Source organism: Chionomys nivalis, chromosome 4, assembly GCF_950005125.1.
Source record: "Chionomys nivalis chromosome 4, mChiNiv1.1, whole genome shotgun sequence".
Taxonomy (NCBI): Eukaryota; Metazoa; Chordata; class Mammalia; order Rodentia; family Cricetidae; genus Chionomys; species Chionomys nivalis.
Window position 1 is genome coordinate 52,774,549 of NC_080089.1, and position 20,521 is coordinate 52,795,069.

General features: G+C 43.9%; 1 protein-coding gene across 2 annotated transcripts in view; it reads left to right on the plus strand.

Annotated features, from left to right (window-relative positions):
* Slc35f2 (solute carrier family 35 member F2) overlaps positions 1-9,298 on the plus strand; it is a 49,431-nt gene extending 40,133 nt beyond the window's left edge. For both annotated transcript variants that reach the window (XM_057767943.1, XM_057767944.1), the window contains exons 6-8: positions 646-698; positions 2,055-2,209; positions 7,989-9,298. In XM_057767943.1, the coding sequence (XP_057623926.1) occupies positions 646-698; positions 2,055-2,209; positions 7,989-8,177 (397 nt within the window). In that variant the 3' untranslated portion in view covers positions 8,178-9,298. The remainder of the gene's footprint in view (positions 1-645; positions 699-2,054; positions 2,210-7,988) is intronic.
* Positions 9,299-20,521: the final 11,223 nt, after the last annotated feature.

A 20,521-nucleotide genomic window follows, 5' to 3' on the forward strand; every position in this document is an offset into this window, starting at 1 on the left:
AAAATAGGGCCTAGAGAAATGGCTCAACAGTTAAGAGCTCTTGCCATTTTGCCAGAGGCCCCCAGAGGATCAGTTCCCAGCACCCACGTCGTGGCTCACAACCATTGTAACTCCAGTCCCAGGGGACTTGACTCCCTCTTCTGACCTCCACGGGCACTAGCAATCACATGTTGTACAGACATACATGTAGGCTAAACACTCATACACATATAATGAATATAAAAATGATTTTTTTCTAAAAATGATTTTTAATGACAAAATATTTGATAGATGATTACTTTCTCTAACTACTAATATTTGTTTAACCCAAAATCACACTTGAAATCAGTTACTTGATAAAAATCTAATAGAGGATTCTATTTATTTTTATTACTATATTTGTTTGGTTATTGAGACAGGATCTTACAATGTAGCTCAGGCTAGTCACCATGTTGCCCAGCTTTATGGCAATCCTTCTGTTTCAGCCCCCTGAGATCTGGGATTACAAGTATGAGCCACATGCCTGTCTAGATAATTTTATATTCCAAGGAAAAAGTAAAACTCAACATAACTCTTTACCTTAGCTGAATTACAACAGCTAAACTTCCTATAAAATAAGAAAAATTAACATGTGGATCTTTACTTAGCCTCTTGTTTTGATCTTAGATTGATTGTGGAATATAAGGACATTGCCAGGATTCCCTGGGACTGGAAAATCGGTATGTATGATGATTTTTAAAATCCAATTAGTATTCTGTCCTTTAGCTGACAAAAATGCACACCAAGACATGAACACTTCATTTTAATCATATTTTCGTAACTTTGGGAGCTGACACCAGTGATGGTAGCTAAGCCTCTAGAATTCGTTCTTAATCGGTGTAAAAAATAGCTCTTCTTTCCTCGGAATCTTGAATAGAACCAAGGCTGACCTTTGTCACACGAGCTATCAAGGAGATACATCTACATTCTAGGTCCCTGAACTTGTAAAGTTTATCATGGGCTTTACGCAATGTGTGGAGCATAAACCTCAAGCGATGGATGGATGTAATCATGGGCTACCTCCTGCTGCTCCACTCCTCTGATATCTTTGGACATTTGTGGGAATAAAGCAGGAAGTGTTAGGAGAGCAAGATAAGAACCGTAATTATGTAAGGAAGTAATTAAATAGATTGTATGCCATGCTTAGACAATGCAGGGAAATTAAATATCTTAGAAGTCCCAAAAGTGCATGTGTGTGTGTGTGTGTGTGTGTGTGTGTGTGTGACTGTGTGTTTGTGAGTGGATGTATGTTTATGCGTGTGTGTTGAGCATAGGATGTGGTTAAAGTTTCTTACAAGACATATGGCTCCTGCAGTCATCTGCATTGCCAGCACTGTCCTAAAGTGGAGAATAATATTGTTCTGTCTTGGAACATGTAATTCAATGGGTTGAATAAAATATAGTGGATCTAATGTCTATCTTTGATGTCCTAAAAATACTATATTGTAAATTCAGTCATACATACCACATCCAACCAACCAACCGACCAAATAAAAGCAAACAAGGCCAGTGAGGGATTTCTTTTTTTGACATGTGATACTGACCTGACTTTTATTAGGCTTTTATGTCACAGCCAACTTTTTGTCTTGGGAGGGTGGGTGCTACAGGGTGATATAGGCTATTGAGTCTGTCACACCAGAAGGAAGATTTGATGGCCTTGATCATCTGACTCCCTGTTGGAGCCTCACAGCTTGTTGTTTTAGGACTATTATTTTTAGAGGAAGCTTTGCAGTCTTTTTAGAATGCTGGCTGTTAACGGGAAGCATTGTGGAGAGCTTAGGCTATTGACTCTGTCACACCAGAAGGAAGATTTGGTGGCCTTGATCGTCTGACTCCCTGTTGGATCCTCACAGCTTGTTGTTTTACGACTATTATTTTTAAGGAAAGCTTTGCAGTCTTTTTAGAATGCTGGCTGTTAACGGGAAGCATTGTGGAGAGTTTGGCAAAGGCTCAGAGAGTCTTGGGTCGTGTTCAGACTCTCAGCACATTGCCTTCTGCCGTCTTTTCCTAACCTGAGTTACTCCATTTCTTCCTAGCCCTGCTGTTTGTGGCGTTTGCCCTCTGCATGTTTTGCCTGTACAGCTTCATGCCGCTGGTAATTAAGGTGACCAGCGCCACTTCGGTCAACCTGGGCATCCTGACAGCTGACCTCTACAGTCTTTTCTTTGGCCTTTTTCTGTTTGGGTATAAGGTAAGAAAATAGAGTGTGTTCAGATAAGAAAACATTTTGGACTTAAAACAAGTTTACTTATTTATTTGAGATAGAGTCTCAGGTTTCTTAGGTTGGTCCGAGATTCACTATGTAGCTGAGGATGGACGACCTTCAACTTCTGTTCCATCACACATGCTGCGGATGAGACCTAGGGCTTCATGTGTACTGAGCAAGCACTCTCTCAACTGAGATGCATCCCCAGCTCTAAAACAAGTTTCTTGAAGACTCTGGATTTCGAAGTAGAACTTTCTTTTTCCCTTAACAATAATCTCATTGGATAGACTTCACTCATTTGGTTACTGTGCGCATCTTAGAACTTGGTGGGAAGAAGAATTGCCCTTCTGAGGCTTATCAAAATGGTGCAGTAATATAGCAGGGTCCATCTTTGACATGTGGTTGAGAACCCCAGCTGTAAGAAATGCTAATGCACGTCACAGGGGCTGCTGTTGACCTTGAAAAACAATCCAATTTAGGCTGCATGCTCAGAGTTTCTGTTCACTCTTTTCACGAACAAAAGGTCTGGAGTAGCTGGTGGAAGGGCAGGAGAGATGGGCGTATCGCCATGTGTGTGTGGTTGGAATGGTTCCATCTTTGGCGGTGATGTTTTTCTTTGTTTTCTGAAATAAGGTTTCACAGAGCCTAGGCTAGCTTCAAGCTCACTGTGTAGAAGAGGGTGACCTTGAACTCAGGATCTCCTTGTTTCCACATTCTGTGTGGTAGAATTGCAGACTCGTGTTACCCCACCTGCTTTCCTTCCAGATATCTAAACAGGAATCCTTGGAGCTGATTTATTCTCTCCCTGGGAGCTAGCAGCCAGGAGCTCACAATGCTTGTCTGAATTATTGATACGTAAAGCTCACTGGGTTCTCAGAAACATCAAGTATAAACCTTTAACCCTGCATCGTGACCTGGGATGGAAGCCAGCTGTTGTCTCTGAATACTTGCTGGTGAAGGAATTTCTCAGTTAACACTGGTGAAGTGTTTATAGATTATTAATGGCATCACACAAAATTGTTAAAGTGAATAAGTGAATCAGAGAAGTGGGTTTTTTTGTTTGTTTGTTTGTTTTTCGAGTCACAGTTTCTCTGTAGCTTTGGAGCCTGACCTAAAATTCACTCTAATAGACCAGGTTGGCCTCAAATTCACAGAGATCCTCCTGCCTCTGCTTCCCAAGCGCTGGGCTTAAAGACATGCGCCACCACTGTCTGGCCAGAGAAGCGGCTTTTACAATAGGCCCAGTTTGGGATTGTATTTTTTGAGATTATAATTGTAATATTTCCTTCTTCCCTTTCCCCCCTCAAGCCCTCTCATATACCTCTTCCCACTCTCCTCAAATCCATGGCCTCTTCTTTCATGAATTGTTTTTGTATGCACATATGGATGTCTATGTCTATGGGAATTGTTAAAGGCAGCACCTTTCTCCTAAGGGAGGGTGTTGCTCTCTGGTGCTGAGGCTGCACATGGCCCTCTCGGGACAAGGATGCTCTTAAGGGGACTCCAGCCTAGGGGAGTGGCTGTCTGGGACCTTCCTCACCTGTTCATTTTTTCCTCTATATTTAAAAAACATTATTACAGCCGGGCGGTGGTGGCGCACGCCTTTAATCCCAGCACTCGGGAGGCCGAGGCAGGTGGATCTCTGTGAGTTCGAGGCCAACCTGGGCTACAGAGCAAGTGCCAGGACAGGCTCCAAAACTACAGAGAAACCCTGTCTCAAAAAACGAAACAAAGCAAAAAGAAACAAAACAAACAAACAAAAACATTATTACAAAAATACCATTATTACATTTCATTTATTTATTGTGTGTACGCACTCTTGTGACGTGCACACCTGAAGATGTGAGGAAACAAATTTGGGAGTCAGTTCTCTCTCCATCATGTATGTCTCAGCAGTTGAACTCAGCTTTCTAGAACCTGGGCTTGCAGGTACCTTTATCTGCTGAACTTTCTTCCTGGCCCCACTTTTTCTATTTTTTTTAGCCAACCGTATTATCATCAGTAATTAGCTTTTTATTTTCTGTTCAGGAGGAGATAAAGGTAGAACAATGAAAGCTTCCAGTTCAAGGTACACTTGTCCCAACCCATTGTATTTTGAATCATAACAAATACTTTGTTTCATAAACCGTGAATATTTCAGCCTAAGATCTTAAATGCTTTCTTGTTAATTGTTCCTAACATTAAAACAAAGATGTGTTTTTATGTGTCCTGTTGTCAGGCATATGACAGCAAACGCGGAGAGTGCTGCTGGGTGACCACCCTGTCCCTTCTTGTCTAGCAGCGCACATTGATATCAGGCTTTATTGGTTTTGGTCAAAGGCCGTTTGAAGACTCAGAGAGCAAAGGGCAGCTCTACCATGGTCTTCAGAGCTCTAGATACAGTTTGTGTGTGCGCGTGTGTGCATGCGCATATGTGTATGCAGAGGCCAGAGGAGGACACACGCTGTGTACCTTATTTTCTTGAGACACAGTCTCTCACAGAACATGGGGCCCCTGGGATCTTCACCATTCCCACAGTGCAGGGATGACAGACTTATGGGTCACACCTAGATTTTGTTATTTTTTAATTTTTTTTTTTTGCTTTTTGAGACAGGGTTTCTCTGTGTAGTAGTCTGGGCTGTTCTGGAACTCGCTCTGTAGACCAGGCTGGCTGCAAACTCACAGAGATCCGCTTGTCTCTGCCTCCTGACTGATGGGATTAAAGATGTGAGCCACCACTGCCTGGTCACACCTAGGTTTTTTTTTTTTTTAATGTACTGGGAATCTGAATTTAAGCCCCATGTTTAAACAGCCACCCCTCTCACCCCTGAGCCATCCTCCCTGTCCCCTAAGTGTAGTTTCTTATAAGCCACTGGTTTAAAGAATTATAATCCTGAAAATAACTTTGACTCATATTTTTCTCCAAGCAAATATTTAAAAGAGGCTTAAATTCTCCTTAAAACTTAACCTGTTTCAGCTCTTACACACTTGGCATCTCTAGTCTTGGTCCTGATGGAGTGCCTGTTGAACAGAATTGTCTCTAGAAACTTCCCATGCAGATCCAGATGGAAAGGATCAAATTAAAAGTGGGGAAAGGCTTCAGGAGACCTACCTCCTTCACTTAGTCTGTTTCAAAGAAGTGACACCTTCTCAGGACACTGGAAAAATTGCTAAAGCAAGCAGGACATACTCTGAGCAAGCTATATAGGTTTTCCCACTGGTCACATGCACACTTCCTAGAAAGCAGGGATAACTTTCATAACTCTGATTTTAAAAGTTTGCTAAGCTGGGTGCAATAACACCATGGCCTAAGCGTGCAGTCTCAGCTACTTGGGAGTCTGAGGCAGGAGGATTCCCTGAGTCCAAGAAGTTCAGACCAACTTGAATAACATAATGAAATTCAGTCTCAAAGGGAGAAAAAGTTGAAGCTACATTAAATAACTTTAACTTCCTCTAATGGTCTCTGAGTCATCCCTCCTCACAAACAGTAAACACCACTGATGTGCTGGGCAGCATGCTAAATACTAGATGTAAGGCTATAAAAACTCATGGTAGGAAAGTGAGCCAGCTGTTCAGCTTGGCATTATCATTGGCCTTTCTTGTTATGTTATTTTATTTTTTTGGTTTTCCGAGACAGGGTTTCTCTGTGGTTTTGGAGCCTGTCCTGGAACTAGCTCTTGTAGACCAGGCTGGTCTCGAACTCACAGAGATCCGCCTGCCTCTGCCTCCCAAGTGCTGGGATTAAAGGCGTGCGCCACCACCGCCCGGCTTTGTTATTTTATTTTTTAAATTTATTTTGTGCATGTGTGTACGTTTATGTGTCCATCTCTTTGTGTACCTACCAGATGTGTGGGTTCCTGAGGTGGTCGGGAGAGGATGCTGGAATCCCTGGAGCTGGAGTTACACATGGTTATAAGATTCCGGTCCTCTGAAAGAGCAGCAAGTGTTCTTAACCACTGAGCTATCTCTCTAGTCCATGTTTTCTTTATTTATTAAATTTTGATACAAGGTCTTTTTATGTAGTCCAGGATGGTCTTGGAAATTCAATCCCCCTTTCTTTACCTCCAAAGGACTGGGATTACAGGTGTGTGCTTCCGTGCCAGGGTGTCACTGGGTTTACATCATCACCTAATCCAGGGAAGGCTCCCTTGTCTCAGGGAGGCTGTTCCAGTCCTTAGGAAGGTTAAGATTAAGCTAGGTGTGATGTTCCATAGCTATAATCCTGGCATTTGGTGTGTTTAGGCAGGGACAGCCTAAACTATATAAAAACTCACCTTAAAACAACAGTACCACCTCCAAACCCAAACAAAACAATGTCTAATTGTGCTGGGCCCATCCTTGTAGATTGTAAGTAGCCGAAAATGAGAGAAAACCACAGATAAATGGGGGTAACTGCATTGATTTAAACTTGAACCCTTGAAAACAATTCTTAATTTGAATGAGACCAAATATACAAAGTATCCAGTATAATTGACTAACTTTTGGTTATGTCAGGATGGCATTTGTGGAGTACATACCAAGTGAACTGGTGTTCTCTCCTCTGACATTCTGCCCTGGGTGATCATTTTCAGACTTAAAGAGAACAGGTGAAAGGGGCTGGAGAGATGATTGTGTGGTTAAGAGTACTGGCTGCTCTTCCAGAGGCCCCAGATTCAGTTCCCAGCACCCGTGGTAGCTCACAACTGACTGTACCTCCATTCCCAGCAGAATCAATGACTGTTTCTGGCCTATGCAGGCCCAGCACAGTATACACAGACTTACATGCAGGCAAAACATCCATTCTCACAAAATAAAAATGAAGGAAAAAGAACAGGTTAGGGACCCCAAACTCTCTCCATTCTGTGGTGCCCATCAACATGGGCTCCTTCTGTTTTGGTCTTTGTGGAGACAGGAAGCAGCTGCTACCTGGGGGAAACATTCCACGAGCTGCCCTTGCCCTGGTCACCTCACTTGCCTAAGAAATAATGTCCTGCCGGGTGGTGGTGGGTCTTTAATTTCAGCACTCAGGAGGCAGAGGCAGGTGATCTCTGTGAGTTTGAGGCCAGCCTGGTCTTCAAAGGTTAGTTCTAGGACAGGCTCCAAAACTACAGAGAAACCCTGTCTTGAAAAACCATAAATAAAGGAAGGAAGGAAGGAAGGAAGGAAGGAAGGAAGGAAGGAAGGAAAGAAAGAAAGAAAGAATGTCTTGACTCTCCTTCGTTCTGGATGTCTGAATTTGCTCAGATGGAATTCACTGAACTGGTGTAGCCTGAGGACATGGTCCTGTACTGGCTAACAGTACCATAAGCTGGACTTTCTTGTGATGTGCATGCTGGTCAAGAATTATCCCATTTTTGAGGGTGCTTTTCAGATGGAATCCAATCCATGAATCACATGGAGAAAGGCAAAGAGGCTCCTCCCAAAGCCCAGGGATCTGGTCAGGGATGTTGCTCAGTTGGTAGTTTATTGACCTAGCCTGTATGAAGCTTTAGATCAAATTCCCAGCACTGTATAAACCATATGGGAGGATCAGACATTCACGGTCAGCCCTGGCCACCCTGTGAGTTTGAGATCTGCCTGGCTACACGAGACCTGTCACAAACAAACAGAAAAAACCCAAGGATCCAGCTAACTGTTGAGCCAGGTGCTGTTGTCCCAGCCCAGTATTCACCAGCATACAAGGGAGGTGTTGGCATTTCCTTTGACAACATCCAGAAAGAGACTGTGGAGATGGATCTCATAGAACGGTGGGCAACAGGCCACAGTACCGTGGTGTGAGGGAATGTAACCGTCTGTCTTCTCCCAGTTTTCAGGGCTCTACATCCTGTCCTTCACCGTCATCATGGTGGGCTTCGTCTTGTACTGTTCCACCCCAACACGCACGGCAGAGCCAGCAGAAAGCAGTGTGCCCCCTGTCACTAGCATCGGGATCGACAACTTGGGACTGAAGCTCGAGGAGAGCGGTCTCTCAGAGACCCACTCGGCAGTCTTGTAGTCGGACAAGCCACAGACTCCCGGGTGTCACCAGGAGAGAGCGGAGCCTGCCACTGGCAAGGATGTGTCTGAGGAGACATCTGCCCCAGAGTGAACACCCTCTGCCCTGGATTGCATCCGGGGTTAGATTTTAGAAAGGAGCACTGACCAGTGGTTCCAAACTAGAAATACCAAAATAGAGCAGAGCCCAAGGGTAGTATTTCTGTGTAGTGAGTACCAGTACTTGTCAGAGTCAGAGAGACATGTGCAGGCCCCTTGCTGGGGTCTCAGGGACACATGTAGGAAGGGAAAGAAGGATGGGGGACCTAGCCTAGGGCTGTTCAGGTAGTTAGGAGTTGAGACAGTCTGGGACGGTTGCGTAATAAGATTCCTCTGGTGGAAGCGTCAGGTTTTTGTTCTTCCGGAGCTGTCCCTGTCCATAGGAATTTAGACACCTGTGATGCCTGGTCCCTAATGGCACGTGGTAGGGAGGATGGGTGGGGCAGCATTTGAGAAAGCAGCTAATGAGTGCAAGAATCCAGGAGTCCTCTCCCAACTGGGTTTTTATCTTTTATAACAAATCCCTCTTCTCCATCATCTCTTGCTCCTCACCAGCCACAGTTGCTGCTGTGTTCCAAGTTCCAGAGCAAACTGCCCCCAAAGCCTTTTACACTGGGCATCCCTCATCTTCAGCCCCACACCATACTCTGAGAGTTCTCCAAGTAAATCCGCCCGTGTCTAAAACCCAGATATTTTAGAAATGTCTCAGATGCCCGGAAATATTTCCATTTACCTCACCTCACTGAGCCGCAGTTTAGAAAATAAACCTGTGTTGCAAGTTCACACGGCAAGACGAGAACTTGGTTACTGTCCTTGATTGAAAAATGTAAAATCATCACAACAAAAATACCATGCTAATCATCCTCCAGGAGGAGCACGTGCTGGAGTCCTGGAACCCCGACTGTCAGGAGACGCTGTCAGGAGACGAGTGTCCTCCTCCTTCCCACAGGGTCACAATGCGCCCAGGTTTCTGACAATTCCTCAATGCGGTGCCAACATGTAGCCTCAGCGTCATGTCAGCCCCCGGAATGCCACCTTCTGAAAACTATGTAAATCTTTTTGTATAAGTATAATAAAGAAATTTGGGGCAAGTGTTCATATTATTAAAAGACTTTAAACTCATGGAAACAGACTCACACTGTGTATTTTTGTTTGCCATTAACCTATTTCAGAACTCGATCTGTGTGTATGTATCTTATTTTTAGCTTTGTGTGCATCTGTGTGTGTGTATGATGTGTGTATGTATGCACTTACATATGTGTGGGTGTGAGCATGCACGTGCCACAGCTCTCAGATGGAGGTCAGAGGTCAGTCTCAGGTGTCAGTTCTTGCCGTCTACCTTGTCTGAGGCATCTCTTGGCTGTTCCCTGATGCCTACACCAGACTTTCTGACACACAAGCTGTTGGAGGGTCTTTAGTCTCCTTCCTCCCACTTCACCGCAGGAACATTGGGAATACAGCATCCCATCACAATGCCTGACTTTCCATGGGTTCTGGGGATTTGAACTCAGCTCCTCACACCCGTGTAGCAAGTGCTGTACCAATTGAGCTATCTTCTCAGGTCTTGTTCTTGTGAGACTGTCTTACTGTGTGGTCCAGGCTAGCTTTGAACTCCCAGTCCTCCTGCCTCAGCCTCCTGAGTGCAGAGGTTAGCTGCGCGGGATCACACTTACTGTCCCTTATAGATATTAAATAGCTTAATACAGACACAATTTTCAGAACCAGATGCCCGTGAGGCAAGGCAGACATACTTGCTTGGGGGCTGCACTGGGACTGAGTGGCCATGAGTTCTTTGTAGCAATCAATAGTTTGTAGGGTTTTTGTTTGTTTGCTTGCTTTTGAGACAAGGTTTCTCTTTGTAGCCTGGCCATCCTGGACCAGACTGGTCTCAAACTCTGCCTGACTTTTTTATTTAATTTAATTTATTTATTTATTTGCCACCGCTGCCTGACTTCAGTTTTTTTCCTTGATTTTCTTTGAGTGCTACATTTTTCTCTGCTCCCCTCCACTTCAACCCTCTCCCAAGGTCGCCATGCTCCCAATTTACTCAGATCTTCAGTTTTATACTTTTGAATGACCACAGTGAGTGTTAATTGTTCTAATGAAAGTCTCTCATTCTCCGCAGTCTCTTTAAAATGTGTTTTCAATGGCTGTTGTTCTTTTTATCCCCATCAATTCCAGCTATGTAGACTCTAGAATCTGGGGCTTCCCAAAAGATCACCATCAGCTATGGACTCATTCCAACCCCAACACCTACCGGGACATTATGGAGTTGCTCGCTGGCTCCCCCGTGTGGATGAGATACGCAGCTAGATTGTGGTGCCCCTATAGAGAAGGGACTTTGCTGATGCCATTGTTATTCTGTATTTGGATGGACAGGTACCATTTCTCCCCTGATGCCAGGGTGTCTGACATCCAATTAATATCTATTTAATCAGGGGGGGTTCCAGCCAGTGGAACTTTAACAACTGTAGTGGCCCCAGGACTACTTGTAACGACAATCTCATTTTATATTGCTTCAGTGTTGTTTGTTAAAGGATTTTTAAAATAAAGTATTTGGGGAGGGAGGGAAGGAGGGAGGTAGGAGGAGGGAGAGAGGGGAGTGGAGAAAGAGAGGGAGAAAGAGAGAGAATATGAAGGTGTGTATGCATTTGTGTGCAGAGCTGTTTGCCTGTGTGTGCCCCGTTGTGAGCAGAGGCCAGAGGTTGACATCAGGCATCTATTGCTGTCCACCTTGTCTTTGGAAACAGGGTCTCTCTGAACCTGGAACTCATTAACTCAGCTAGATTTTCTGGCCACTCAAGCCCCAGGATCTGCCTTTCTCTGCCTCCCAGACTGGAGATTGCAGACGATTGTGACCACACCCAGCTTTTATGTGGTTCAGATCTGAACACAGGTCCTCATGTTTATACTTTACCCGCTGAGCCATCTCACTAGCCTGGTGGGTTTTGGTTTTGTTTTAGACAGGGTCTCACTGTGTAGTCACGACTGACTTTTTACTCCCAGGGATCCACTAGCTTCTGCGTCCCCATGTGCTGGGATTAAAGATGTGCACCGCCTTAACTGTGGTGTTTGTTTTAAAGAGTGTATTGTTAGGACTGCCCTCAGCAGGGAATGCCCCAGTTAATGTTGTGAATACACATTTTACTCACCTGGAAGTGAGTGAACTCACCATTGATGGCTAAGGAGCAGATAGAATCCAGTTTTGTAACCCGTGGCCAGCATCAAGGCCCCAGGCAGTGAGCCCTGAGGGAGAAGATCTTGTCCTGAGGAGATGCTGAGCCAGCCACACGAAAGCTGCTGGGAAGGCCTCTGTGGAAAAGCACGTCTTGGGAGTGACATTTGCTCTGCACCCTGGCGCCTGCCATTTAAGGAAGCTTTAATGTAAACATTTGTCTCCGCGAGTCCTTCTGTATGCCTGGGCACGACTCTCTTTTCCATCATGATTATGGTGATGTGCCATCTCATCCACGTCGAATTACTTAGCTTCTGGGCATAGCATCAGCCCTCACAATATATCAATAAATGAGAGAAATTCAACAGAGAGCCACTTAGCTGATTAAAAAGCAAGAGGTTTGAAGAAATTAGGTAATGCTGAGCACACAGCCCTCCAGAAGTCACATGGAGGGAGCATTCCGAAGTCTGCCAGCACACATAAACGGCGCTTTAGAGGATGAAGCTCATCAGAGCGGCCGACCATCACCTGCCCTCCGGCGTCTTGACCTGTGTGCTTTAATAGCATAAGGTTCTATCTCCCAACGTGAAAATCTTCACCATGCAATTTATTCCTTGTTTGAAACAGTGCTGCCTTCTAACAATCAATTCAAAGCACAGCTAAGTACGGGGATGGAAATTTAAATGAAAAGGGTAGTGGGAACGGAGCTAATATAAAAGGCTGTTTGAACGCTTATTGCCTTCAAGCGACCGGCAACACACATGTGAATGTTTCAAACGCTTGTTGGTTTGTCACCTGATGCTGCTCAGGATTTGCCAGGTGAAAAGGTCAGAGTTCATACAGGACACGACTTACAGATGTGCAGAGCTGGTGTGGCGAGTTTCCTTGTGGAGTCCCAGCTTCTCTGAACTTGGGTGTTAATTTTGCTTGCTGGGTATGTTTTCCCATGGCTACTCCGCATACATATATATTGTAATATACACACATTTAAACTGTTTTCAGCAATGAGGCTTAAACCTAGAAGCACTATTTTAGTATGGCGTGATGCATTTATTTTTTTTTAAAGATTTATTTATTATGTATGCAACATTCTGCCTCCATGTATGCCCACACGCCAGAAGAAGGCGCCAGATCTCATTACAGATGGTTGTGAGCCACCATGTGGTAGCTGGGAATTGAACTCACGACCTCTGGAAGAGCAGCCAGTGCTCTTAACAACTGAGCCATCTCTCCAGCCCTACATGATGCATTTATTATAGATTAGGAAAATGGACCCAGAGTGAAAACGCGAATTGGAGGTCTACCTTCTGCCTTGCATTGTCAATTCGCCTAATTAGCAATTCAGCTTTACAACATCTTAAGGATATTAAATTACATCCCCACTAACACATGAGGAGGTGAGGCCGTATCAGTCATCTGGATTAGGTCCTGGCGCCATAACAAACAATACTAAATACTTTATTGTTTTAAATACCACAGATTTAATTTCCAGCCGTGCTGTCATCCCATGGTCAGCCTGCTTCAAGTTGTTGTCCCTCTGGAACACGGGCCAATGCAGTTGCAAAGGGATAAGAAAAGGGACCATGAAAACCCATCCTGGTTCTTCCCTACCACCCGGGACCGACAAGCTTCACTTTATCTTTCACTGGCCAAAGCAAATCAAATGTGCAGTCCAAATTTAATAGGGCATAGGATGGAAGTTCCACTATGTGCTTGGATGGGGAGAAGTAAAAGGTGCTTCTATGTGTCTTTCGGTCGTAAGACTTACAGAAGTAAAATAACCCTATCAAGTTTAGGCCCTCTTCTCCTTAGTCCTGGACCTGTATTTTTTTTTTTTTAATTTACCATGATGTATTGACATGGCAAAATCATAACACTGTGTTTTCTACCATTGTTGAAATAGTAAAACCAGGGGACTGGAGAGGTGGCTCAGTGGTTAAGAGCACCGGCATGTAGAGTTCTGGCTCTGCCTCCTGCTGGTGAGTCTGGGTAAGAGAGAAATTGACCTAGTCCATTTCCTGGCCTGAAAGAAAGTGAGGACTAAGTAAATGTCCATCAGGAGCTGAGTGTTCCCAGCCAGGGCTCCTTTGGGGCTATTTGGGGCTATTGTGCTCTGCATGCGGCAGCCCAGCCCCTGATCTGGCGGCACATCGCTTCCTAACACCTTGGTTATTTCAAGTTTCACAGGCTTGTCACCTCCCTTGTCATCTTGAGATAACCAGTTGTTTCAGTGTCAAGAGCACAGGAGAATATCCAAAAATAAAGGAAGTTCAGAGGGATGTGGTATTAAAAATAAGCCATGACATAAAACAGGGGCATGTTTCTACTATGCTTATCTTACTAAGGTTACTATCGAATTAGTTCAGAACTCATGGTCTTTATGAGCCCTCAGAAAACTCAAGACGCTTGTTTGTTTTGTCTAACTTCTGTTCTGTGTGATTGGCAAGGCATGTCACTCTGCAGGAGGTCTTTTTACGATGGAAAAATCTTCAAGCATCTCACAGAAGACACCGTTGCTTTCCTGGCTGAGACCCGTGCAATTGAACATTTGCTCAGATTTCCACTGGTCCTTTGTTAGAGAATGAATGATCTAACCCTGCTGACTTGCCTGGACACTTTGAGACCCCAATGTTTAGTGCACGCACCCCCCCACCTCAGGTCCCAGATAGGGTCTTGTTATGTAGCCCAGGCTGACCTTGATCTTGTGACTTTCCTATTTCATCCTCTGGAATTCTGGGATTATAATTCTGCACCACCGTTTCCAGCTTAAGCTTTTAATGTGCACATAATTTCGACCTTATCTCTTAGGGTGTCAGTCAGGGTCTGACAGCAAGGAATGACTTGACGGTCCAGCCAAGCAATATAAAACACTCAGTTCTCAAACAGAGCAACCCACAGCCTGGTCTGTGCCAAGCTCTCTAGTCTGCCCCAGGGGTACAACCTTATACTTTGAGTGTTGTAGAGATAACCCACATTTTCAGAAGTGATATTTCCAATGGGTGTAAGTGTGTCCACAGCAAGATCTGGAGTGGAGATTATTTTTAATGACTTTAAGCTAACCTGTTCCAAAGGGGATACATTCTCAGTTTATCTAGGCCAGCTGTCTGGTGCCTTCCATACTAAGAAGGAGAAAAAAAAAGAAAACCTTAGAAACTTGCTAGCTCTAAGGTTATTCTACCACATCATCAGACTGACTTACACTTAAGAGCAAACTATCAAATTTGAAAAACATGATCACTTCTCTTTAAAAGCACGATGCCAAGAATCTCTTCTCTGGTGCAGATTAATAATCATTTGTGCTTTATTGCCATAGCAATAACTTTTCCTCCAAGAGTGTAATTTCAATTTTTGGCCCAATGGAAATATTAGCCTCCTTTTTTTTTGCAGTGAAAAAAAATCTATCTTTCTAATACCAGCGACATTCTGTTTTATTGCCTTCCTGTTTTGTGTCAGTTTTATGTTGCCTCTCTCAGAATGACCAATTTCTGCCTCCTAGCCATTGTCCAGCCCGCAGCAAGGACTTTGAAACTGATGGAAGGTTTCCCACCTACCCAATTCTTTCTATTGCTTGAAGAGTCTACAGGGGATGGAGCCCAGGGGTAGAGAACTCAGGTAGCACACACAAAGCCCTGGGTGAGGAAGCAGATTGTGTCTTGCCTAGGGAGTTGGTTATATGTTTGCCCGGTTGTTTTTTGCCTTCATTCTGAGGGACTCTTCCATTGGACTTGTACCTCAGGCCTCTGGGGTTTTCCTGACTTCTATGGCCTCCTTCTATGTGAACCTGCACTACTTTTGTCTTCTCTGTCCCACACAGCCCTTCACCTTCCATCTTCTGCTGCCCAGCATGACTTCCTTTGAGACTTCTGACAATGGAAAGTTACTGTAAACTGGAAGAGGAGCTGAACAAAATGGGCCATGGGACCAGCACCATGTGGCCCTGGCCTGATGGCAAACAGCACAGATGCAGAGCTGTGTGGGATCCAACCTTACCCTCAGAGGACAAGGAGTAAATTGGAATCTTCTCTGTGTGCGAGGAGAACCGGGTACTCTGAATAGCAAGCCCCCATCTAAATACTCCTAGTTGACTTATGGAATCAACCTAATGTCAGCAGGCATGGTTCTCTGAAATTATCATTTTGAACAGGCACAACCCCAGTGGGAAAGGCTCACCTCCTCTTGCTGACTCAGAACATGGAGAGGCCACATAAGCCCAGTGAGAATGGTTTCTGACTTGTGATTGCCCAAACTGTGGGTTAGTCCAGTTGGAGTGTGTTTTAAGCTACCAGGCTTAGGGTAGTGTTTTTTTTTATTTATTTTATTTTATTTTTTTTATTAGGAAATGAATACACTAGCCATCTGTGACCAATATATGCTCTTGAAAGTCAGCGGGTGAAGCAAGGAAATAACAAACTATCCCTAAATCCCATCAACCAGAGATAGAAATCACCAATTATTTGGAGAATCTACCAGTCTGTTTGTCTGTCTTTCTGTCTATCTTCTTCAGTATATGGTCCCGGGAATTGAGATTCCAGAGCTCATGCCATTCCTGGCAAATGCTTTATTCCTGAGCCATATTTCCGGCCCTATGTCATTTTTTTTTAAGATTTTATTTATTTATTATGTATACAACATTCTGCCTCCATGTCTGCCTGCAGGCCAGAAGAGGGTGCCAGATCTCATTACAGATGGCTGTGAGCCACCATGTGGTTGCTGGGAATTGAACTCAGAACCTCTGGAACAGCAGCCAGTGCTCTTAACCACTGAGCCATCTCTCCAGCCCCCTATTGTCATTTTTTAACATGCACACTATGAAAAAGTTTGTACACATACATGCACATGATCCGTGTGTATGCATGTGAGTGTACATACCTCTTTGAATCTTTTTCTCCCCACTCAAAAATACATCATAGCTATTTTCCCAAGGCAGAGAAGTTTGACCTCTGCCACTCACGGTTTAAATAGCTGTTCTTTCAACTTTAAAGCTGAGGTTTGAGAAGAGAGGGCACTGAACACTAGGTGGCAGCATTGAGATAAAAATTTTGGAAAATAACCGGAAGCCTCCCGGGACTTTGTTCAACAGAATCGTATCCTTACCACCATTCTGATAATTAATATAACCAGTGAAAGAACATGTGAATTATTAGGGCTGTATTTCTCTTAGGGCTGTAAATCTCTAAGATTTCCCAAATTGGGCACTACAACCAACTAAGGACGGAAGGATTTGTTACGATCACAATCAACGTTTGCTTCCATATCCGGTCGTGAAACTGCGAATTTGTGATCTTAGGGAGAAGGAAGACGCTTGCCGTCTCCTTCTGCCTCTCTCCCGATACTGACATTAGACACAGAAGATGTTCAGACATTTTTGCTGCCTCTTCCCTCAGAAAATGGGGTCTGATTCTTGGCCCCTGCCTATTCCCGCTCTGCAGAATGTCGGGGAGACCAGGCTCCCGTTGGTGCAGGCACTCTGTGGGTGATGCATCCAGTGAGACCTCAAATCTCAGAGCCCTCAGGGGAGACTCCTGGGAGAATACTCTACACAGCAACACTGAGTTCGGAGAGACAACTGGGTAACCTGGACCATCAGAAGCCCATCCTTCCTAGGGTCAGATTAGATCACTCGTTTTTATTGAAGACTTTCCATTCTAATCCTGCATTAAACACAGGACAAGTGGGCCCTGGAATTTTAATAACTGGAGGGAGAGCATTTATCTTAAAATTGTATTTTTACTTTAGAGGTGCCATATTCTCCCAGGCTTGGCTGCAAGTACCTCACACCCCATATGCACAACTTGATGTTTGTGCGGTGTCATTTGCTGGGGAGAAAGCAAGAGGCAAATCTGGCAGCCCTTCCTCTCAGTCGCTAACTGACCTTGTCATCTTGGTCACACCCCACAGACTGGGTATTTCTCTCTCTCTCTGTTCATGTGAGACCCAAACGGCGACGATATACCTCGCAAGTTAAGTTCCTGTTTGTCCTGTGTTAAGTCTTTGAAAGTTAAGATTTCTACTTGTAAATAGGAAGAAGTTCCTGTTTCTTAGACCGGATGTAAACGGGAAAGCACGTTTTTTAACCTACACTAAACTTGCGACCCCGTTCACATGATATATGTCCCTACCCTTGCTCCCTTTCGTCGTATTTTTCTAACGTATAACAGCCATCTTCTCGCCACTGTGAACACCTTATCTCTCTTGTAAAAGGGACCTCAAGAGACTGGCAAGGGCTGCTCTCTCAAGTCCTAATTTAGCATGAGACAGCTGGCTGGCCAGTTCCAGGTGCACCCCAAAATACAGCTTGCTTTAATTGGACAATTGTGGAATCTTAAGTTTAACAGTCAAATGGAACAAACCACAGCACCTGGTCCCACTCTAGATTAGCATATGTGTGCCGAGATCCCCCCCCCCCCCACCTCTTATTACATTTAAGAAGGGGAATTTAGTAATTTATATTTTAAAAAACAGCTATGGTGGTTTGGGATCTGAGTTCTTGAATATTCATTCTCCAGGCATTGCAGTGCGTCCTTTAATCTCAGCACTGGGGAGGCAGAAACAGGTAGATGTCTGAGTTTGAGGCCAGATTGGTTCCAAGCCAGTCAGGGAGCCAGGGCTACACAGAGGGTCCCTATCTCACAAAACAAGAAATAATTATTTTATGATTTAGCCTTTTTAAAAATTCAGCACTATGTCCCAGGAGTAATTCCACAGCAAAATAAAATGGAGGTTTTCATCATTTCCTTGTATAGCTGTGCATCACACCATTGTGTGGCTCTGTCATAGTCTATTCAAGAAGTCCCTCACGGGGCTTATGAGATGGTTCAGCGGCTAAAAATACCTGCTACCAAGATTAACAACTTGAATTCAATACCAAGGATCCATGATTTAGAAGGAGAAAATTTATTCCTGTAAATTGTCCTCTGATCTCTACACATGCTATGGCACGTACACATGCATATGTATATGTATGTATGCACACACACACCATACATTTTTCAAAATGTAACAGGTGGTTCCTTCAGGGGTAAATGTCAGGATTCCTAACAGTCTTCAGGGCAGTAAATACTCTTGTTGAGTATTACATCATGATGTAGGTCTTGGCCAGTGTTAAAACAAACAGGCATAATGACATAAAATGTAGATATAAAGACATGACATAGCACCCAGACTTCTCAGCATGCTTACCTATTAGAGCAAATTAAAGTGTTTGGTTGTTGTGAGATATCTATATACAGTGTGTGAAGAGATATTGCTGTGATTGTTTTAATAAAGAGCTGAACAACCAATAGCTAGGCAGGAGGTATAGGTGGGACTTCCAGGCACAGAGAAGAAGTAGGAGGAGATAATTGAAAGGCAGAGAGGTGCCAACAAGACATGGAGGGAGTCAGACATACAAAAATGAATGAAAGGTAAAAAGCCACATGGTTTGACTAGATTAATAGAAATGGGTTAATTAAACTATAAGAGCTAGTTAGGAACAAACCTAAGCTATAGGCTGAGCTTTCATAATTAATAAATCTCCATGCTATTATTTGTGAGTTGGTGGCCCCCCAAAATCCGTCTGCATTTGGCAAGATGTCTAGACTCAAGGTTAGCTTCCAAGAACACACATTGCTCCTCCCTCATTTAGTAAGAACAAACTTGAAAATAATATGGAAAAATTATTTTCCATCAGCAACAGCAATAACAATTGCATAAGAGAATAGTAATTAACACATGTATTGTTGGAGGAGGCTGTTTGTTCCCGGCTGCTCAGCCCTGACATAATCACACAGAAACTGTATTATTTGCAATAATGTTTGGTCAATATCTTAAGCATATTGCTAGCTAGCTCTTATATCCTAAACTAACCCATTTCTATTAATCTGTGTATCACCATGTGGCTGTGTCTTATCAGGTAAAGTTCAGGTGCTTCTGTCTCTGATGGAGGCTACATGGCTTCTCCTTGACTCTGCCTTCTTTCTCCCAGCATTCAGTTTAGTTTTCCCGCCTAGCTCTACTCTGCCCTAGCACAGGCCAAAGGAGTTTCTTTATTCATTAACCAATAAAAGCAACACATGTGCAGAAGGACCTCCCACATCACATGGCAGATGAAGAGTGCAATGGAAGCTTGACGGGGGTAATCATGCTAGGATAGACACAAGTTGTGAGTGGTGTTGAAGCCATAAATGTAAGAGAATGGATCAAAATTACACTAAAGTGGTAAATACAACGCTGAATATCTGAAGATATGTGTAATGCTAGAAAATATGTCACATATGGTGACTTTGGAGGAATAAGGGGAAAATGAGGAGATAGAAATGAAAGAGAGGTTCATGGATCACTCATGATGTGCTAAGAATTAAGATTATGCTTAATGTAACTCCTCATCTAAATTAGAATAAAGCCGAACAAAGCCTCATAAAACATCCTGCAAATCCGGGGCCCAGGCTTCTTTTACAGTCACAGGCAGAGGTTATATAAACGGATCATTAAAAGTTGCATGGCATGCTGAGAAGCCCTGTGACAACTCTCCCAAGCTTGTAAGCACTTCGTTGAAATGAGCTCAAGAATTTGTAAACTCCAGGCCCCTAGTCCTTAGCTGAAATGGCAGATGTGGTGTTTGGAACATCTCGGCTTCTTCTGAGACCTGGTCCCAAGAAAATTCACAGTTTTCTTACATGGGACCTGGTTAGCAAAATAATAGTTTTCCGTTATCAGGTGGTAAGTGTCCCTCGCAGGATTTGAGGTGGGAAGCAACAGTGAGTGACCTTAAGCCACCAAGGTTCACAGTTAGAATACTTCTGCCTGCTACAGTACTCTACTCGAACACCCCCTCCTCATGGTGAAATCATAAGGGGTCCCCTTGAGATGGTGTTACAGCCTGCACAGCTCTAAATAGGGCTGCGTTCCAATGGGCTTACTCCATTTCCCTCAAACACTGAGCTCTGACACTGTGCTCAAAACAAAGGTGTCCAGGGAAACAGTGTCCTTTTGACTCAGCAAATGCTATTTTTAGGAGGAGTGTATTAAACAGTCATTCCGTCCAGCCCTCTCTGACTCTTAGCAAGCTTCCATTAGTCATTGGAATATGATTGAATAACTTTTGTCTGAACACTATTATCCCAGCTAGAGGGGCTACCTTCTTCATTCCTTAA